Source organism: Berghia stephanieae, chromosome 14 (assembly GCF_034508935.2).
Source record: "Berghia stephanieae isolate SIO BIC M18660-M18661 chromosome 14, UCSD_Bste_1.3, whole genome shotgun sequence".
In the NCBI taxonomy this organism is placed as follows: domain Eukaryota; kingdom Metazoa; phylum Mollusca; class Gastropoda; order Nudibranchia; family Aeolidiidae; genus Berghia; species Berghia stephanieae.
The window spans coordinates 10,116,284-10,137,497 of record NC_088373.1 but is presented as its reverse complement, the minus strand read 5'-3'; the positions used below and the strand labels follow the sequence as shown (position 1 = coordinate 10,137,497).

General features: G+C 37.0%; 1 protein-coding gene across 2 annotated transcripts in view; it reads left to right on the top strand.

Moving 5' to 3' along the window:
* LOC144960087 (uncharacterized) overlaps positions 1 to 21,214 on the top strand; it is an 88,517-nt gene that overhangs the window by 9,171 nt on the left and 58,132 nt on the right. The window contains exons 3-4 of one of the 2 annotated variants that reach the window (XM_078893035.1): positions 6,193 to 6,396; positions 17,174 to 17,272. In XM_078893035.1, the coding sequence (XP_078749161.1) occupies positions 6,193 to 6,396; positions 17,174 to 17,272 (303 nt within the window). The remainder of the gene's footprint in view (positions 1 to 6,192; positions 6,397 to 17,173; positions 17,273 to 21,214) is intronic. The other variant, XM_078893037.1, reaches the window with a different exon arrangement.

Here is a 21,214-nt window from a genome sequence, read left to right as displayed (position 1 = left end):
AACCAGGTGAAAACTTTCCTACAAAATTATCGTTAAAATCAATAATTATGAAAATATAAGAAATGTAAATATAATTTTCATGTACGTCGAGATTAGAAGTAGATTTTAATTTAATTTGAAATGTCAACAAAAGAAAAACAAAATTAAAGTGTTGCGTATTATTCCGCTTTGTTTTTATTATTTAAGTAACGTAAAACTGTACGGTGATCACACTAAATACAAGTTATGTTCTATGCGGAGCATGGAAAATTATTTTTAATGTTAAAGGTATACAAGTCCTTAATTCAATTCAACTTCCGTTTGGTTCAAAGTACGGGAAATCATTTTAAAAGGTGAAGGCCAGGAGTCATTAATTTTTCAATAAACCACTGCTAACCTTGACCTTCGATTAATAATAGTGCATGGGCCAGTGGGCGAAACCCTCCCTCCCCTGGGGGAGTTTTCGCCACATGGTTTTTCTGAAACAGCAATATATCGAGTATTAATCCGGGTGTTACCGTTTTTTCAAGTGTCATTTACGAGAGTTACGGCCCTTGAAAGGTCATTAGGTGCAATTTTTTGTGAAATCGTTTTTGTGCATAAAATGGTTGTTTATCACCTTAAAATTGTTTCACATACAATCAATAATGGAATTTTATTGTAATTTCTCATTTTTTGCCTCATATCATAAAATATTTTACAAAGCCATATAGCGTTTTTAAATCTTTGATAGCCATTTTCTCTATAATTTGAAAAAAAAATCTATTACAGTGTACTTGTTTCCCTTCAGGATGAATAAACAAGAGGGATTTTGCACTAGCACAATTCAGGCATGCTTCAGGGACATATAACACAAATTAATCCGGGTGTTACAGTTTTTTCAAGTATCATTTACAGGAGTTATGGCCCTTGAAAGGTCATCGGGTGCAATTTTTCGTGAACTAATTTTTGTGCATAAAATGATTGTTTATCACCCTAAAATTGCTTCAAATGCAATAAATAGTGGAACTTTATTGTCATTTCTCATTTTTTGCCTCATATCATAAAATATTTTACAAATCTATATAGGGTTTTTAAATCTTTGATAGCCATTTTCTCTATAATATGAAAAAATATATATTACACTGTATTTGCTTCCTTTCAGTGATAAATAAACAAGAGGAATTTTGTACTAGCACAATTCAGGCATGATTAATGGGCATATAACACATATTTCTGAAAGTGTATCCTTTGGTGTAAGCGTAATTTTGTGATTTTTAGACTTAACCCTATTTCACACCATCAGTAATTATTCCTATTTCATAATTTTGGGGTCCAATGGACCCCTGACTGTAAAAAAGCAATAAATACAATAACCCCTATTTCTAATGCATGGGATCTAATGGACCCCCCTATCTGAAGTGAAGAAAATAATGGAAACCGCCTATTTCTCTCTTTGGGGTCCATTGAACCCCAGTGTATTTGTTCCAAAAATCACCCATTTTTGCTGGGATAATTTCGATCTCACAGAGGAGACCACTGATGGGTCTGGCACCACACACTCTACTCATGGCATCATGATCCAAGAAATAAAAGAAGGAAACTTGGAAAGAAAAATAGAGCAACAAAATGTCACGACTGGAAAAACAAAGAAAAGGTCAGCAACTTTCAAACCCATCCAAATTCAGCCTTGCTTTGCAACTGGAAGAGCAGAACCTTCTCTGACTGTTTCCACAACAACAGTAGAAAACAATCAAGAAAGACAGCTGCACCAAGATAATTTTCTGTGGGTGTTCTGTAGGATGAAGTTGAATTCAGACGGAGAACGTTTCCCTGGCTGGAAAGGTTGGCTTTCATCAACAACTCCAAACCCCCAAAATGAAAATGAAACCAACATGCCTTCAATTGTTGAATATATGCCTGTCATCAATGCTGAAGCAGCTACAGTACAGAAGGTGCTACAACTATCTTTGGAGGCAACACAAGAGCTTGGTCAGCCATATACATTTGTAACATTTGACCTTGCTGTAGCAAAGAAAGCTTACAATATTGTCTCGCAAAACCCACAGCTTTACAAAACAGTCATTATTCACCTGGGTGTCTTTCACACCATAATGTCATATCTTGGTGCCCTGGAAAAGCTCCAAAGTGGATCTGGTATTGAAGAAATTGTGACTGAAGCAGGGCTATGTGCACATGGTTCTATGGATAGGGTTATGAATGGAAAGAACTACAACAGGGCTATACGAGTGCATGTGTCTGTTTTGGAGGCTCTAGAGAGGCTTCTGCTTGCAAAATTTGAGCAGGACACGGATTCAAAACTCAGTAAAGACCTCATGTCTTACATAAAGGAATTCACCGAAGGAATTTCAAGCCATACAGCTAATAAAATTCCCCAGTCAACTGTGTATGCTGAGTTATTTTCCCAGTATGAAGCCTTCAAAGAGAGTGTCCGCTCAGGAAAGTACGGAAAAACTGCACAATACTGGATCCAATACATGGACAGAGTTTGGCTTCTCCTCCAGTATCTGCGAGCTACAAAGACAAACAACTTTCTTCTTCATATATCTTGTTTAAAAGAACTGTGCCCACTGCTTTTTACCATGAATCACCACAATTATGCCAAGTATCTCAGTGTATATTTTGTGTCACTAACCAACCTGATTCATTCCCACCCAGGGGCAGAAGAAATGTTACAAGATAATGGATTTAGTGTCTCCAGATCAAGGACGCCTGCTGGAAGAATAGCAGTTGATATGACCATTGAACAAACAATAAACAAACATGCAAAGACAAAAGGAGGTATTGTTGGGTTCAGCAAGAGTCTTCCAAGCTATTACCGTTGGAGTGTAACAAGACACAATCGAGCAGAATATGTATCAGCAACCCAAAGAATGATCAGCAACAACAACTGTATGGATATAGACACCCACAAAGAATTGAGCCTTGCAGAAAAAAGACAAAGTGAAAAGCGAGTGCAAAAGATCCTCCAGGCATTTTCAGCATTTATCAATCCCTTTGAAGTTGAAGATGGTCTGGTCAGTCTAGCTTCAGGAATGAAAGTGCAAGAGGATGTTGCTGATGACCTGCTAGCCGTGGAAAAAACAGGAAAAAGATTGTTTGAAAGTTTTGTTGAAAACAGACTGAATGAAAAGACTGTAGAATTTCACAAGCCATTAGAAAGGAACAAGACCAAGACATTTGCATCATTGAGGAAAGTGGTAACAGTGAAAAAAGACATGAACGTGGTCAAAATCAAGGCACAAATAAATTTATTTGGCCAGCTTCTTGTTTTGTCCCAAGAGCACAGTGTTGATCTTCAAAAAGTTCTTCAATATCCTCTCACACCTACTCCATGGTCGCTGGCTTCATCAGATGGTTTACCTCTGAAGACCAACAAAGCAACTTTGTTGCACAAGCTCACGCCTGACAATTCATTTATGTTCGAGGATTATGCAAAAAAAAAACAAACACCGTTTACATTGTTGATGGCAATGCACTGTTACAAACTCTGTCAGCAATCCCAAATACATTTGGTGAAGTAGCCAAACTTACATTTTCCTCCTTACCACAAGCAGCTTGTGTACACTTTGTGACTGATACTTACATAGAAGATTCAATCAAAGGTTGTGAGAGATTGAGGAGAGGATCTTCTGAAGAGAATGCATACTTGTTAAGAGGATCTGCAACAACAGTGCCCAGACGTTGGAAATCATTTCTCAGCTGCGTTGATAACAAAAGATCCCTTTTCAGGTTTCTCCTCAAGGAATGGGAAAGTAACGAATATGCAAAGAAACTGAGAAACAGGGAAATCTTCTTTGTCTGTGAAGAGAGATGCACCTTACTTTACAGTGACACGGATGAATTTACCACAGCTGTACCTTGTCTAGATCTCTACTCATCACAGGAAGAGGCAGACACACGAATTATACTGCACTGTCAATATGCTTCCCGCCAACCAAACTGTGAAACAATTGTTGTCAGATCACCAGACACGGATGTCTTCTTACTTCTCCTTTCATTCTCAGAGACAATTGGAAAGACCCTGATTTCTTATACTGGCTGTGGCAACAACAGGCGACAAATCAATGTCTCTCAGATAGCAAAGACTTTGTCTAAACAGATGTGTGATGCATTACTTGGTGTCCATGCATTCACAGGCTGTGACACAACAAGTTGCTTTGCTGGGCAAGGAAAGCTGAAAGCTCTAAAATTTCTTCAAAAGGAGGAAGATCTTAGAATTCTGTTCTCCAGATTTGGAACATCAGCAGCTGTTTCGAGTAATGACTGTCTCATGTGTGCAAGCTGTATGGCAAAACCTCATGCACAAGTGTCAACAAAGTGAGGTATGACATAGTTCGCCAGCGTTTCAAAGGAAAGAAAGGTACCATCTCATGCAGTGGTGGAATTGATCTGTGTCAGATGCCTCCTTGTAGTCAAGTATTGTCACTGCACATATTAAGAGCCAACTTTCAAACTCTCATTTGGAGGAATGCAGTGTGCCAGAATCCCAGCATTCCAAAACCAGAGGATAACGGTTGGCAGAGAAATTCTGCAAATGAATTGGAAGTACAGTGGTTCAAAGATGCTTTCATTCCAGATGAGTTGCAGGAAATTGTGTATGAAGAAAGCTGCACCAGTACTGACGAAGATACATATGCCGAGGATGGTAGTGATAGCTTTGACAGTGATTTCCTTGACGACACTTCAGAGGACGAAGAGGATTTTGCTACTAATGATGAGGATATGTAATAAATTGGTGAGCAGTGCAAACTGTTAAGGAGTAAAGCATGTTTGCAAAACACATAAGGATAGTGTTTTTTATGTACTTACTGCATCTTGAATCAAGAATCCCTTTTGAGTATCAATTATTCTTCATAATATAACAATGCGATTTCGTTCAAAAGTCTTCGGTAATGATGCTTCACTTGGGTTGTGAACAAATTAGTCTTTTTTCATGATATATCTATTGTTTTTACCACACCTTCAACTTACTTTTAAATGGACATCAATACCATGTTTAAAAAGAATGAAAATTATGATGAATTTGGCATCCCACAAAGTGGAGAAAAATTTAAGGGTTGCGTACACTTTTAGTTTTTCCTGTGACGTAGAAATATGAAGGTTGTTGTTGAGGCTTGGGCCATAGCTTTCTTCAGTGCTACATTTTTAATGAACATGCTGTTTTTGGCCATATTTAAAATAATTTTTGTGTAAAACACTGAAATAGCCCATAAGTTTAGATATGACACTTCATGAGATTACTGACAAAATTGTTTCAACTTTCTGTGAATCTATATAATATTTACAAATTGAAAGCTTGTGCACATAGTTTGATAGTATATTTAATTTCCTTCAGTTTGATACCCAATTTGCATATATTTGAATTAATATTGTAGTCTCCAGAGCCTTTGAAAGAAATGTTGTCTCTTTTTTGCAAGGGGACACAACTCACTTTTTTCAAAGGGCCATAACTCTCTTAAATGACACTTATTTTTACGGTAACAGTGGAATTTGTATGGCCAGTAAGTTCTATTATTTAAAAAATATAGTGTCATAAACTCCCAAAGGGGGGGGGGGGGGGGGGGGTCCCAGTGGCCTAAGCACTATAATGTTTAAGCCAATATCACGATTACTTCAGAAGCGGTCGTTAACGCATGTTTAGCTTTACCGGTTTATTATAATTAAAGACTGCAAAATGGGTGTTATAATACCTCTCTGACTTATACTTCATCCGGAAACAATGCCCTTTTTGACCGTGCTTCACAAGGAGAAAAACCCATTTTGTGACGATTATATAATAATATATAATATGATATATATATATATATATATATATATATATATATATATATATATATATATATATATATATATATATATATATATATATATAATAGTTCAAGTAGACACGGATGACAAAAAATTGATCTACACACTTCCTGTCCCCAGTAAGGGGCTAAAAGGTTATTTTAGCACGTGCGGGACGTGGTGAGCGAATTTCAGGTCAAAAACAAAAACATCGACTATCGGTACACAGAAAGGGTAATGGTAAACCATTCAGTGGAAAATAATTAGCCTACGTCAACTGATAAAAAAATAACGACGATTTTAAATGTGTATACTTTCTTTTGATCGCAAGTATATATATATATATATATATATATATATATATATATATATATATATATATATATATATATATATATATATATAATATTATATTCATTTCAGGCGGCGTGACTTTGACATTGGGGGACGATTGTCCAACCGGAACTATTTATGGGAGGAAAGGTTTTAATTGTAGCTGCCTGGCCAAATTCAACTATCCGATCAATTTCGTGAAATGGACTGCATCGGTAGACGTTTCATTTAACACCTCCGTGATAGAATCAAATTCTGAAAGAAATGTCACGATGCATTACGAATTTGACAAGAGTGAGTAGACATAAGACATTTACTATTCAAGTTAAATATATTTATATATATATATATATATATATATATATATATATATATATATATATATATATATATATTTATATATATATATATATATATATATATATATATATATATATATGTATATCTTTCTCTCCCCCCCCTCCTTCTCTCTCTCTCTCTCTCTTCTCTCTCTCTCTCTCTCTCTCTCTCTCTCTGTCGATTTTCCCCCCTCACTTATTCTGTATGTATGATTATTATGTATGTATGTATGTATGTATGATTATGTTGTATGTATGTATGTATGTATGTATGTATGTATGTATGTATGTATGTATGTATGTATGTATGTATGTATGTATGTATGTATGTATGTATGTATGTATGTATGTATGTATGTATGTATGTATGTATGTATGTATGTATGTATGTATGTATGTATGTATGTATGTATGTATGTATGTATGTATGTATGTATGTATGTATGTATGTATGTATGTATGTAGTATGTATGTATGTATGTATGTATGTATGTATGTATTATTGTATGTATGTATGTATGTATGTATGTATGTATGTATGTATGTAATGTATGTATGTATGTATGTATGTATGTATGTATGTATGTATGTATGTAGTATGTATGTATGCATGCATGCATGTATGTATGTATGTATGTATGTATGTATGTATGTATGTATGTATGTATGTATGTATGTATGTATGTATGTATGTATGTATGTATGTATAACAATAATGGACAGTGAAATTCAAATGATCATCAACTTCATCATCAATGTAAAAAATCATTCAAATGTTTGGGACGTGAATGGGTTCGCTTGGATCTCGTACTTTTGTTTGGTATGTTACTATCAATGATAAGTTCAGCGTTAATGTTCGCATTGGGTTCGGATCCATCAATGTCGACATGCAAAGGATCATCATTTGTACGTGTAGGGTAACTAACGTTCGTTTGCTCTTCTGAAAGACACTGTGGTCAAACACGACATCTGAACTGATACTCTCATTATTCGGTTTGGGATCATTGTCAATGTTAGACTTTGCGAATTTCACGACTCGTACTTTCTTGATTATTTCCTTTTCCGTAAAATAAACACGATGGGCAGGACTTCCTTTGTCAAGCCCAATGAAGAGACCTTTTTCGCTTCTATTGCCTAATTTCTTTGGATTTTGGGTTAGAGCAAAACATTTAGTCCCAAATAGGTTGCATAGTTGAAATATTTGGTTTCTTCCCTGTAAATAATTGGTAAGGGGTGCATTTGATTCTTTGAATATAACATCTATTTCTGGTATAAGCAGCAGCCATTGTGGCGTGTGTCCATATATATTTGGATAATTTTGACTCCAAGAGCAAACATCAAGACATACCAAAAAGAATTCGCCAACCGTGTTCCACTGTACCATTCTGGTGTGGCGAATGTAGCGAAGACATTTCATGTTTGATTTGGTTCGATCGCAGGAGTGTCTTAAATTCCTTAGAGGTAAATTCGCCCCCTTGATCTGTCCTGACAGATTTAATAGTACCGTATGGTCTCATGTCTGCAATGAAATTTTGCATTGCCTCAACAGCATCGCTTTTATTCCTGATGAAATAAATCATGGTTAGATTTGAAAAATCATCTATATAACACATAGCATATTTGTGTCCATCAATAGAAACCGGTTCTATCGAACCACCAAGATCAATGTTCACTCGTTCTAATATTTCACAACATCTTCAATCAGGGTTTCGATTAATAGTCTGAGTCATTTTACCCAGAATACACGTCTCGCATTCAAAGTCCTTGGCTCGAAATATATCAAAATCAGAAATGTCCATTCCATATACGACCTATTGTAATGCTAAAATGTCTCTCACATTGCAATGCCCCATAGTTTCATGCCACTGTTGCAGCGTACGGACACGAACAGAATTTAAATTGTCCACAATCTTATCACTAACACAATTCAGAAAATACAAATTTCCTTGCTTGTTGATCTCGAATTGGGTATCTGAATTACCCGGTGAAAGAAATCCATTATCTTTAGAAAACTGGACTATGGCCCCTCTGTCCGTTGCAGCTTTCACTGAAAAAATATTCTGCCTAAATCTGGGCACATATAGCACATCCTTCAGTGTAACATTACGATTCGTTCCATTCATGTCACGAAGACTGACACTCACATCACCTTTCCCTTTGACAATGTTGGTTGGCCTCGTTCCGTCAGCCAATTCAATAATGTGTTGCGCCACGTTAAAGCTTTTCTCGAATTTGACAAATTTGTCTTCATCTTTCACGATGTGACCTGTAGCGCCACCACTATCGGCGAGAAACGAATTGTCAAGAGAATTGAGTGGCAAGTTGCCGCAGGTGAAGAAGATAATACTTGACGAATTTGGTGAAGGTTGATGTTGACTACCAGTAGTTGCATTAGCTCTTACAGATTTGGCGCTAATTAGCCGCCTGCATAACTGGGTGTTGTCTAGTAGTTGTAGACGAATAAGGCGTATTTCTTTTTCTGCAAAAGTAGTGTTGTGTGAGTTAAAATTGCAGATATCACACCACCTACTGTGGTTCTCAGTCCCTTTCTTGTTGAATTTAGAGTGAGAGTACTGAGAGTGAGAGTGGGATACATTCATCACTGACGAGCTGTTAGGTCTGTATTGTTGGAGGTTTTCAGTGTCCTCATAGTTTCTTAAAGCGACTTTAAACTCCACTTTAACTAATGAGGTGAGCTCAGTGTATAACGTAATGACTCGTCGCTTACCTTTTGGCAGGTAGTGCTGTCTCAATATTTTTAGAGCTTTTCTTCCGTCGTCTCTCACATCTCTGATGATAAGAGACAATGATCTATCGTCCAGGATTTGAACCAATTCAGCGAAACACTCTGCGTTTTTATTGTCGTCAACAACGGTAGAATCATCTTCGAGATTGGTAAAAACAGAATGCAAGACCCTGATTCTCAAAAACCATAGGAATTTTATTTCCCACAACTCATACTTCCTTTCGTCACCGTCAAATCTGTGCCTGTGACAGGGCCCATAACCTGTTGATGGCTGATGATTATTCATGACGATGGTAATAAGAGAAGATAAGAGAAGTATGGATAATCAATAAACAAACTTAAGTCATGTCTTGGTTGTTGAGGGATGAAAAACGGAAGAACATATATTTGTAGTGCCGCACAAGTCTTGCACAACTTATAATAAAAAGAGAATAATAGTACATAATAATACCTGAAAACGAAACGAAACAAAATACTGCATTCAATTCGATCACTTACAATAAAACACAGAAGCGAGGAATTAGACAAAAAAGTGGAAGACATAGAAAAGTCCAAAAATAACGCATCGTCTATGTTCAAAGCGACGAAATATCTGAACCGAAAACCATTCGAGAACCCAAAACTACAGGATAAATTTGGCAAACAGACAACAAATCCCAACGATATCCTTGACATTGTAACTGACCACTTCCAGCAGAAATTTCACAAACAAGTCTCACAAATATCGCCCTTCTCAGGAAACCCTAGAGACCTAAACAACCGCATCACAACAACTGAAGTTAGAAATAGCATAAAGTGCCTAAACAATAACAGATCCCCAGGCGAAGATGAAATTCCCGCTGAATTGCTGAAATGCGGTACCCTCTCCCTGGATCTGAGCATTGCAAACCTAATGAACAAAACATTCTCAACACACAAAGACTGGGACATAAACAGCGGTTTCCTAATTACAATACAAAAACCAGGAAAAACGAAAGGACCCGTAAACAACCTGCGACCAATAACATTACTGAATACCATAAGAAAAACACTGTCAACTATTGTCCTCAACAGAATTAGACCGAAAATAGAAAAATATCTATCACATAGCCAAAGCGGGTTTCGCCAAGACCGAAGCACATCGGACATTGTATGGACACATAAATGGTTGGCAGCAAAGGCACTCAAAGAAAAAATATCCATAACAATAACCGGAATCGATATGTCCGCAGCCTTTGATACGATCGACAGAGGAAAACTTTTGGAGATATTAACAGACATAGTAGACGAAGACGAGCTCTGAATAATCCGATTTCTCCTCAGCAACACAAATATACAACCAAGGATATACGGGGCCACAAAACAGACGCAGTTCGAAAGTAACATCGGGACCCCCCAAGGAGATAGTCTGAGCCCGATTCTGTTCACAATATACTTAGAACACGCTCTGAAAGAAGTTCGAAAAGTCATTCCAAAACCAACGACTCATATTGAGAATGCAATCCCTAGAGAAATCGCCTATGCAGATGATGTCGATTTTATTGGATCAACACCAGCAAATATAGACATCATACAAAATACCCTCATGAAATATAACCTCCAAGTCAATGCCAATAAAACCGAATTTACAACAATATCGAGGAACAAAGAGGAATGGAAAAGAACAAAGAAAGTCGGCTCACTAATTGGAGACACCGAGGATGTACAAAGAAGAGAACAGCTATCAAACGCCGCACTCAGTAAACTCACCAATGTATGGATTAGAGGTGACAAAATAAAGAGAAAAACCAAACTGAAACTGTACCGTGCTCTTGTAAAACCGATACTTCTGTATAACTGCGGCGTTGACAAAATCCGAAGAAGAACATCTGGATGCCTTCCATCGCACACAGCTAAGAAGGGTACTGGACATCAAATACCCAAAAAAGATCTCAAATGAATCACTCTATAAGATCACAAAAGAAAGACCAATCTCCCTTGACATTTTACAACAACGATGGCAACTTTTCGGTCACATACTACGCAGGGACAAAAACATACCAGCTAACCAAGCCATGTCGGGATACTTCCAAAAACACGGGAACCTTTTCAGAGGAAGACCGATCACAACACTCCCTGTGATCCTAAACAAAAACCTCACAACACTTGGAGAAAAGCATTAGTCTCATAACGGCAGGGGACCTTGAAAATCTGAGAACCCTAGCAGAGGACCGGCAATATTGGAGACACCTCACACAGGAAATACTGGAAACAGCCAAGGCGACCCGATCTTTCGGTCGAGACGCGAAAGGCATCTAATTCAAGTAAGTCAATAATAAAGTCGAGTTTACGATAATTCTAACATGGATTCTCACTGGTGAATATTTTTAGCGTCAAACCGGATGTTTTCCTTTCTCTAAACTTTCGATTCACGAACTATCCAATTTGTTTAATCGTTATTCAATTTTGCAAGTTTTGAGGGATTTCTATCATGTTAAATATATAATAATAGATTTTTTGTTTATCTGATTTATCAAGCATAATCAACTACAATAATAACGACAGGCAGATGGACAGACTAACAGACTCTTAGAAGATAGCTCGATTAAATGTGGGCAATTGGTGTTGACACAGCCAGTGTTCATTTCCCCATCCCCCGAATTATTGTTTCTTTCCAAAGATACTGCAGTAATCGTTTTACGTGTTATATAGACTATTTTGGTCAAACTTGATGATAGTTGGGGATCAAGATAGCTCAGTTGGTAGAGCATTCGATTCACACGCAAAGGGACTGAGATCCCGAGTGTAGCCATTTTTTTTCTGACCTCCCAGTCCACCCAGCGGTAATTGGGTTGCTGGGTCTGTTATATCTGGCGGAAAGTACTTTGCGATAGACTAGCGTCCTATGATAATTGTATTAAGCAATTGATATTGTCCGTTTCAGGCTATAGAAACCGGGATAATCTCCGGCTCCATGGACCGAATGACTCCGAAGTACTACTACATTTTGATGACATCATCATCATCATCATCATCATCATCATCATCATCATCATCATCATCATCATCATCATCATCATCATCATCATCATCATCAATATTATTATTATCATGATATTCATCAATCGTTACGATGCAGTATTGTGCCAAGCTATTGACGTTACGTTATTGGCCGCATGGTGACAATGGGAGCATGTTCTATCTGTAATGTTATGTCCTTGTGTAAGGCACTGCACACACATTGACTGCTCGTTCAGGTATAATTGAGTGCTCGGCTAAAAGCACACGCGACTGTTCTATCAGTTGTTGTCCAAACATTACTCTGTACTGATGGCTTGTTTTGTATGAAATAGGTCTAAGTGTATTGTTGGTGAACCATTGTGCAGTTAATGTAGCGTTTAAAAACTGTAGCATTACGTGTGTATTCCATATGAGATTCTCATAATTCATAATTGAATGTTGATGGGTCTTAAAAGAAAGAAAGAAAAAAAAGTAGCGAGAGAGAGAGAGAGAGAGAGAGAGAGAGAGAGAGAGAGAGAGAGAGAGAGAGAGAGAGAGAGAGAGAGAGAGAGAGAGATGGGAGAATATTATATATGACTAAAAAGGAAACGCATTTGCATGTTTTCAGATACAATTACAATGACAAAAAGAACTTCTCGCAGTGACTGATCTGACAACTTTTTAGTATGTCAACTAGACAATACTACGATAACGTCTCATTCTTCAAACAACCAGAAATATACACGCTAAAATTCCTACTACATTTTGTTTTATCTCTTCAACGTTTCTTTTGCCGACAAAGGGTAGTTCCATCCGAAACGTCCATTGTCTGTACTGTTTCCCCCCGAAGCCATTTTGTTAGCTACTGAAAATGTCATTGTATTCTCGATGTTATTTTAGTTGGATAAGTAGTGTTATATAGGGAAAGATAAAAGTGCTAATAAGGCATTGTTATAATAAATTGCGAGAGTGGTTCTATATCATGTGTCATTTATTTGGGTGTTAGCTACCTGAATGCCAATTATTATGCTTTCAATCCCAATGTGCACACGGTTTTATCCCATTTTCCCTGAATACAGACCGGCTATGTGGTCTAGTGGTATGACACTCGCTTTCGGATCGGAAGTCCTGGGGTCGAGCCTCGCTTTGCGTATAGTTGAGTCCTTACAAAAGGCTCTTCACTCACATCCTCTCACCGTACTCAGGTGTAAATTGAGAACATAGCCGTTAACAGCGTTGTCTCTGCCCGAAAAATGTAATATCGCCTAACAGGCGTCATGTCCCGTCCTACATGTTAAGTTTTGTTGTTGGCCAGGGATTCCTTGTAAAGCGCTTTGAGTTAAGTGGATATTTTGAACGTCTGATTGAGTCAACGACTGAATACTCCAAACGTTTCGTGATCATTGTTGATTTTAACATCCACTATGACTCTACAAGCGATCACCACTCTGCTGCTAAAGGGCAATTCTAGATCACCACAGTCTTATCCAACACGTCGAAACACCGACGTACGGACCATTTTACCATCACATACAACATCGACGTGCCTACGCCAAAGAGAGACAAAAAAGATGTCACAGCCCGCAGTCTCCGCGCCATCGATATTGAGAGATTCAACGAAGACACCAAGGACGAGTTGACTTCAAAAGATAATGATGCGAATTTTCCGACCGTCCTCAACAACACCCTATCGACGGTTCTGGAAAAGCATGCACCGTTACGTACTAGAACTGTCACAGATCGTCCTCCTGCGCCATGGATTTCCGACGTCGTCAAGAAAGTCAATCGACAACGTCGTGCGGCCGAACGCAGATGGCTCCATACAAAGCATCCGATCGAACGGCAATGAAGCGGTGAACAGAGGTGAAACATATCAACACAAACGAGAAAAACACCTACTATAAGAACAGAATTGAAGAGTGCCCAAATAAAGATTCTTTTTAACTTTATTTCTGAAATCAGTGGAAAATCAAATTCAAATCTATTACCATTTAATATGCCATTATATGACTTACCAGAATCTTTCGCACAGTACTTTGATGGAAAAGTATTGGAAATTAGAACTGAGCTTGATTCGGTCAGGGTGACATAGCCATTGAGTGTGACGTCATGTCTTTTGAGCGACCGACTTTACACATATTTCGGGAGGTTAGCTCTTATGAAGTCAGAGATGTCATAGTGTCATCTGCACCCAAATCATGCGCCATTGATCCTATAAACACACGACTTTTTATGAAATGTTTAGATTCAACCATTGATTATGTAACACTGATTTTAATTAATCATTATCATCCAGATCTGTCCTGATTGCTATAAATCAGCAATGATAACCCGTCTAATTAAGAAACCAAATTTGGATGCTGACAATTTGAAAAATTACTGCCATGTATCCAATCGTTCCTTCATCTCTACGATTCTTGAAAAAATTGTCTTGAAACAACTGAAAGACCACCTTTTGGAAATAAACTGACTAAAAAATACTATTCTGCATACTGAGAAAGACACTGTACAGAGACGGCGCTTTTAAAAATTGTCAACGACTTATTGATATCGTGTGACAATGGTGAAGTGTCAAGTCTTGCACTGGTCCATTTGTCAGTTTCTTTTGACACTAACGACCACTCAATTTTAATCCAGAGCCTTTCTAATATATATGGCGTCAAAGATATTGTACTGCGATGGTTTACATCGTATCTTACTGGTAGAACCCAGTCCGCTTTGGTTAATGGGAAACAGTCAGACCCCTCACCACTGAAGTTTGGAGTTCCTCGGGGCTCGGTACTCGGCCCTGTACTTTACATCCTGTATATAATGCAACTTGGGCGAGTCATTTCTGCACATGGCGTAAATTACCATATTTATGCCGATGATACGCAGTTGTACAAATCCGCGGTGCCCTCGGGATCTCAAAGGCTTCATCTGATATTGTGCAATGCTGCTCGTCTATTTGGCATTGGATGCAGGACCATAAATTAAAACTTAATGATTACAATACGGAGATCATGCTTTGCGGCACTCCGTCAAATATTAAAAAGACAATATTACCATCAATACTTGTTGGTGATTGTCAAATCAGTATGCCATCCAAAGCAAAAAACCTTGGTGTTGTTCTCGACGACTGTTTCAGCATGGAACGTAAAATCAACCAGATGATCAAAACCATGAATTTTGAATGAAAGTGAATCCATGGAATGAAACAATACATTCCTCTCCATTTGATGAAGACGGTCTTTTGTGCACTGATACTCTCACGCATTGATTACTGTAACTCGCTGCTTGCAGGTCTGCCTGACATAAAACTCGACAAACTACAAAAAGTTCAGAATAGAGCAGCAACGCTTGTCCTAGGTATTTGTCGCAGTGACTCGATGGGTGTCAAGGCGATGTTAAGGGCATTACACTGGCTACCAGTTAAAGCTCGTATTGAATGCAATATTTCTCTGCTTTGTTTTGATGCCATCAATTCACGAAGCCCTGCCTACATTCAAGACTCGATTGTGCCCTACAACTCACTCGACATCTCAGGTCCTCGCAATTGTACCACCTTCAAATTCCAAAAACTAATCTTAAACGTTTTGGCGACAGATCATTCAGTAAAGTAGGTCCCATCACTTGGATTTCACTCCCGTATGCCCGAATCTGCAGTGTGTAATGTTTTTTACTGATGGTCAATGAAGCTTCGGCATAGGCGCTATATTAATGTACATTTCTTCTTCTTCTTCTTCTTCTTCTTCTTCTTCTTCTTCTTCTTCTTCTTCTTCTTCTTCTTCTTCTTCTTCTTCTTCTTCTTCTTCTTCTTCTTCTTCTTCTTCTTCTTCTTCTTCTTCTTCTTCTTCTTCTTTCTTCTTCTTCTTCTTCTTCTTTTTTTTATTACTTTTTTATTTTATTATTATTATTATTATTATTATTATTATTATAAATTATTATTATTATTATTATTATTATTATTATATTATTATTATTATTATTATTATTATTATATTATTATTATTATTATTATTATTATTATATTAATTATATTGCGCTATGTGAAAGCTCAATTTAAAAAGAAACTCTTTAATTTTGTTCTACAGTGAATATGATAAAATTTATATTAATTTTATTTAATTGAGCTTTATATAGCGCAATATCCACTAAATGTGCTTAAAGCGCTTTACTAGGGGTCCCTGGTCAACAGCAACATTTAACATGTAGGACGGAACATAACGTCTGTAAGGCGATACTACAATTTTCGGACAAACACAGCACTGTTAACGGCCAGGTTCTCATTTTACACCTGAGTACGGTGAGAGAAAGTGAGTAAAGAGCCTTTTCCAAGGACTCAACTATGCACCGAGCGCGAAGCTCGAACCCAGGACCTTCCGATCCGAAAGCGACTGTCATACTACTAGACCACATTATTTTCCTTGTTTGATATATCTACAATAGGGAAAATTTAAGCCCTTTGACCGAATGTTATGATTAATTGCCAGAGTGGTTCTATAGCAGATTGGTTTTTAAAAGCGTCTTGGTAATCTGTATGCAAGTTTTCTCCTTGTTACTTAAAATGATTACATTTCATATTTTAAAGGAACTGTCCCAAGTGTCCCATTTTAAGTTTCTATTCAAATTCAATTAAATTGATCAAACTAACAAAATATTTGTTTTAACTATCCCCTCTCCATCAATTTTAAGAGATTTTCCCCAAATCGTTACACCACCGTACACAAAATATAGTTTTCCTATTAAAACAAAATGCAACAAGTACGTTCTATAGGACATGATGTTGTTCAGATAATTAACTCTACAACACTGGGTCTAGATTTTATAGCAATAAAAAACAATTTCTTTATATTTTGTGATGTACAAAAAAATTGTTGCTTGCATCGTATTTTCGCTTTTCCTATGGTTAGTAAGGAGATGTATTTGATGTGTAAAAATAGGAATGTTTGATTCCGAAATAAAGTTTCGAGAGATTTCCAAATCTATAAGTTGATTGTTGCCCCGTGCCTTCAATAAAATTTCACTTTCATCTTGCTTTATTTTTCAGGTGTCGGTGAGACTTTAATCATAACTTGCGAACTGGGGTGGGAACCAATTCCTGGTATACCAGATCATAAATTTGAAAAGCTGAAGGTGACATGGATTTGTGAGTACACAAAAAATGTGACCGTTGTCTGAAATGAGTATTTAGAATAAGACAGATAATATCTACGGCCATGAATGATTAAAAAAATTATGTGAAGTTTTGTTGCTTGAATAAAGAGAACTAACATTAATTATGAGTAGTCCTTCTGGATCATCGGACCCATGGAGCCAGAGTTTAATTCCAGTTTGTGTAGCGTGAAACGTTAATTAGCAATTGCTTGGGATCCTTTGGATAGGAAGTTAGTCTATTGTAAAGTACTTTACGTCCACATAATCAATCACCATTATTATTATTACAAAGTATTACAAACAAAATAGAAAACCGATCAAATACTTCAGAAGTCTAAGAAACACACTCGGGTCGAATCTTTTGTCAAAGAATTTAAAGGATGCCTCTAACCCAGCTGATAATTCAACAACATCTTGTCCGAAGCGTGATGATGAGCAGGGAAACAACACTGCCTGAGACAAGTAGTACACAAAAACAAGACTACTGTCCTATACTGCATGACTTATCACAGCTGCAAAAACAACTGAGACTTGACATCAACAGCTTCTAAAAACGGATACGAAGAACAAAATAAAGAGAAAAAGAAATGAAATCATGCACAAAAATAAACCTCAATCAATAGATAATCACAAAATGAAAATAGATGAGATTGTGGCAGAAATAAATAGTACAAGTGACAATATGAAAAGGCTCCATGCGGTGAATTCAATCAAACGACAGAAAACACATAATAGACTTATAATCGAAGGTAAATGAAATAATACCTTATGTAATGATAAAGAAATTATAAACACAATAAGCGTGTACTGCACTCAGAAGGGTATTCAAGAAATGGAACAATTCGATTCTACAAATCCAGAGCTTGAAACGCCTTTAACACGTTAAGAAATAAGTGAAGCCATAAAAAAGTTCAATAACAATAGATCGCAATGTCTAGATGGTGTTAGAGCAGACGAACTAAACTGTCTTGACGACGAAGGCATGAAAATACTAGCTGATATGTATAATAAGATATTTAAGAAAAAACAAGTTCTCAATCTTGGAAGTTGAAAACTCATTCTACTAAACAAACCAGAGGGAAAAAGGCCCTTTAGAAAATTTGCGACCAATCGGTTTATTATCCACGCTAAGAAAAGTTTTATGCACAATTACGCTCAACAGAATTAGAGAATAGGTAAAGGAATATCTTTCACCTTCACAAAGCGGGCTTAGAAGAGATAGAAGCACTACGGATATAGTATGGGTCCATCGATGGCTGAAAGCCAGAACGGAGAAATATAAGGAAGAATTTACCATACTTGGAATCGATATGAGTTCAGCTTTCGACACTATATGTAGAACAAGGTTGTTATCAATGCTTGGCTCATTCTTGGGCAAAAATGACGTGAAGCTTAAAAGATACCTATTATCAAATACTACATTACAATTTGAATCCGGCAGAGAATTAGCAACAATATCAACCTCAATAGGATCCCCTCAAGGAGACAGCTTGAGTCCATTTCAGTTCACGATATCGGCCATAAAAGATCTAAAACCAAAATTACCACCAATAAAGAAGGGCACTCGTGAATTGATATACGCAGATAATACAGACCTAATCTTTAATTCAGAACATCAAGCGAAAATATGCACGCGAATAATATCAACTACCCCAGAAGCATGGAATCTAGAAGTGAATCAATCCAAAACAGACTATGCAAAATATCAACACAAATTTAAATGAATGGAAAAGTGTACGTTAACTAAGCAATTTGATCAAAGAAAATGAAGACATCAATACGAAAGCTGCTGGCCAACAATGCATTCAACCAACTCCAAAATTAATGGAATAGAAATAACATAATCAGTGAGAATAAACGAATACAGATTTACGAGGCAAAGATTATTCCGATATTTACATATAGTTATGGAACCTGGGGCCTCACAAAAAAAAAGAATTTAGAAAATCTCGATTCATACCACCGCAAAAAAATTGCGTGGCGTAATCGAAATCTATTGGCCAGAGAAAATTACAAGTTCTGATCTTAATGAAAAAAACCATGGTCCAACGCCTGAGTACAATAATAAAAGAGCAGCGATGGAGGCTATTTGGTCACATGTTAAATCGAGAAGATGGCATCCCAGCCCAAACTGCAATCACAGAATATTTTCTTCATGGCAACAAATATGTTAGGAGACCACCAACATCAATAGTAACTCTACTGGTACAGGATCGTGATCAATGGAAACAATTAACAACATGGATGGAGAGAGAGCAGATATACTCATCGACTACGAGTGAATCACACAATTCTCAGCAAGCGTCATTCGGACTGCGAGACTTACTACTACTACTACTACTACTACTACTACTACTACTACTACTACTACTACTACTACTACTACTACCACCACCACCACTACTACTACTACTACTACTACTACTACTACTACTACTACTACTAGTAGTAGTAGTAGTAGTAGTAGTAGTAGTAATCAATCACCGGTGGTAGCATTGGGAAAAGGGGGGGGGTAGATACATTGAAACAAACTTGACTTTATCCGGGATTAATCTCGTGTAAAGTAAGTGCTCTGCCATATGAATATCGGGACCTCCACATTGATTCTTAGGGAGCAAAATACTTTACAATGAGTCCCTGGCCAACAGCAACATTTGACATTTCGGACGGGACGTGAAGCCCATTAAGCGTTGTTACAATTTTTTTTCGGACAAAGACAACGCTAATAACGGCCAGGTATTCATTTTACATCTGAGTACGACGAGTAAAGTGCCTTCCACAAGGACTCAACTATGCGCCGAGTGAAGCTCGAACCCATTACCTTCCGACCCAAAATCGAGTTTCATACCACTAGACCACATCGCCGCACATAATATATCGGAGTTACGGGACACCGAAAAGAGAATTTGAAATAAACAATAGTAAAAATATAACACACTTCGTTTTCTTTAAATTTTACGATGTACAAAAGAAGTTTGAATAAGAAAGATGTTGGATGTATCGTAACGAATGTTACGATTTTCCTTTATGTGACCCTTCGCCTCAAAACGGTATTAAGTCGGGATGGTTAAGATGTTGAAAATTGAATTTATAGCCAGAAATATCAGACTTGTGTTGACTTTGTATATTTTATTGAGGAGAATGGATACCATATTTTAGGGTGCTAATGCCAACACTTTATATTTTTGACCACTTTAACATTAAATTCCGTTTTTAGGCATTTGGTTCGTTCCGACATAATACCGTTTTGAGACGATGGGTCACATATTTGGTAAGTGAAAGGTCAAAGCAGTCAGTTCTAATTATAATTATTTTTAAAAACTAATCTAGTCCTTTTTTTGCAACTGGTTTCATTCTGGCATAAATGAAGATAAGTGAATTGTCTGTCCCGTTAATTTTCATGGCACGCTAAACAGAATAAATTGAGATACCTTACAATTTAAACGCTAAAGAGATCTAGAATTAGACCTGTATCTAATAAATATGAAAATAGCTGCTACAAGAGAAAATGTAAATTGTGTGATTAGGATTGGTTTTTGGCTAAAATCGACATGATAACCCAGAATGTTTTGGACTTATTGGTGTGATGTAAATACTCTGAAACCAACGCAAATGATTGTCCATTATAACAATGTAATAATTTGTGTTCGTATATTAGATCCTTAATTATGTGCAAGGTGGTTAATATAGGAATCATATACACTTGTTCAGTTCATTATCTTAAACAGGTGCCTGCTCTTTAATGTCTTAATTTGACATTAAAAAAAACAACAAATAAATAAAAATGGAGCAACTCTAATCACTTCGTCCATGTCGTCGTCCTCTCCTGTTCAATGTATGTGTTATTTGATTCAAGCGAGGGTTCACAGCTTAAAACGTGTAGCCTTGTGAAGAATATAGACATTAAAAGTGTCCCAACTATCGGGAGCCTCTG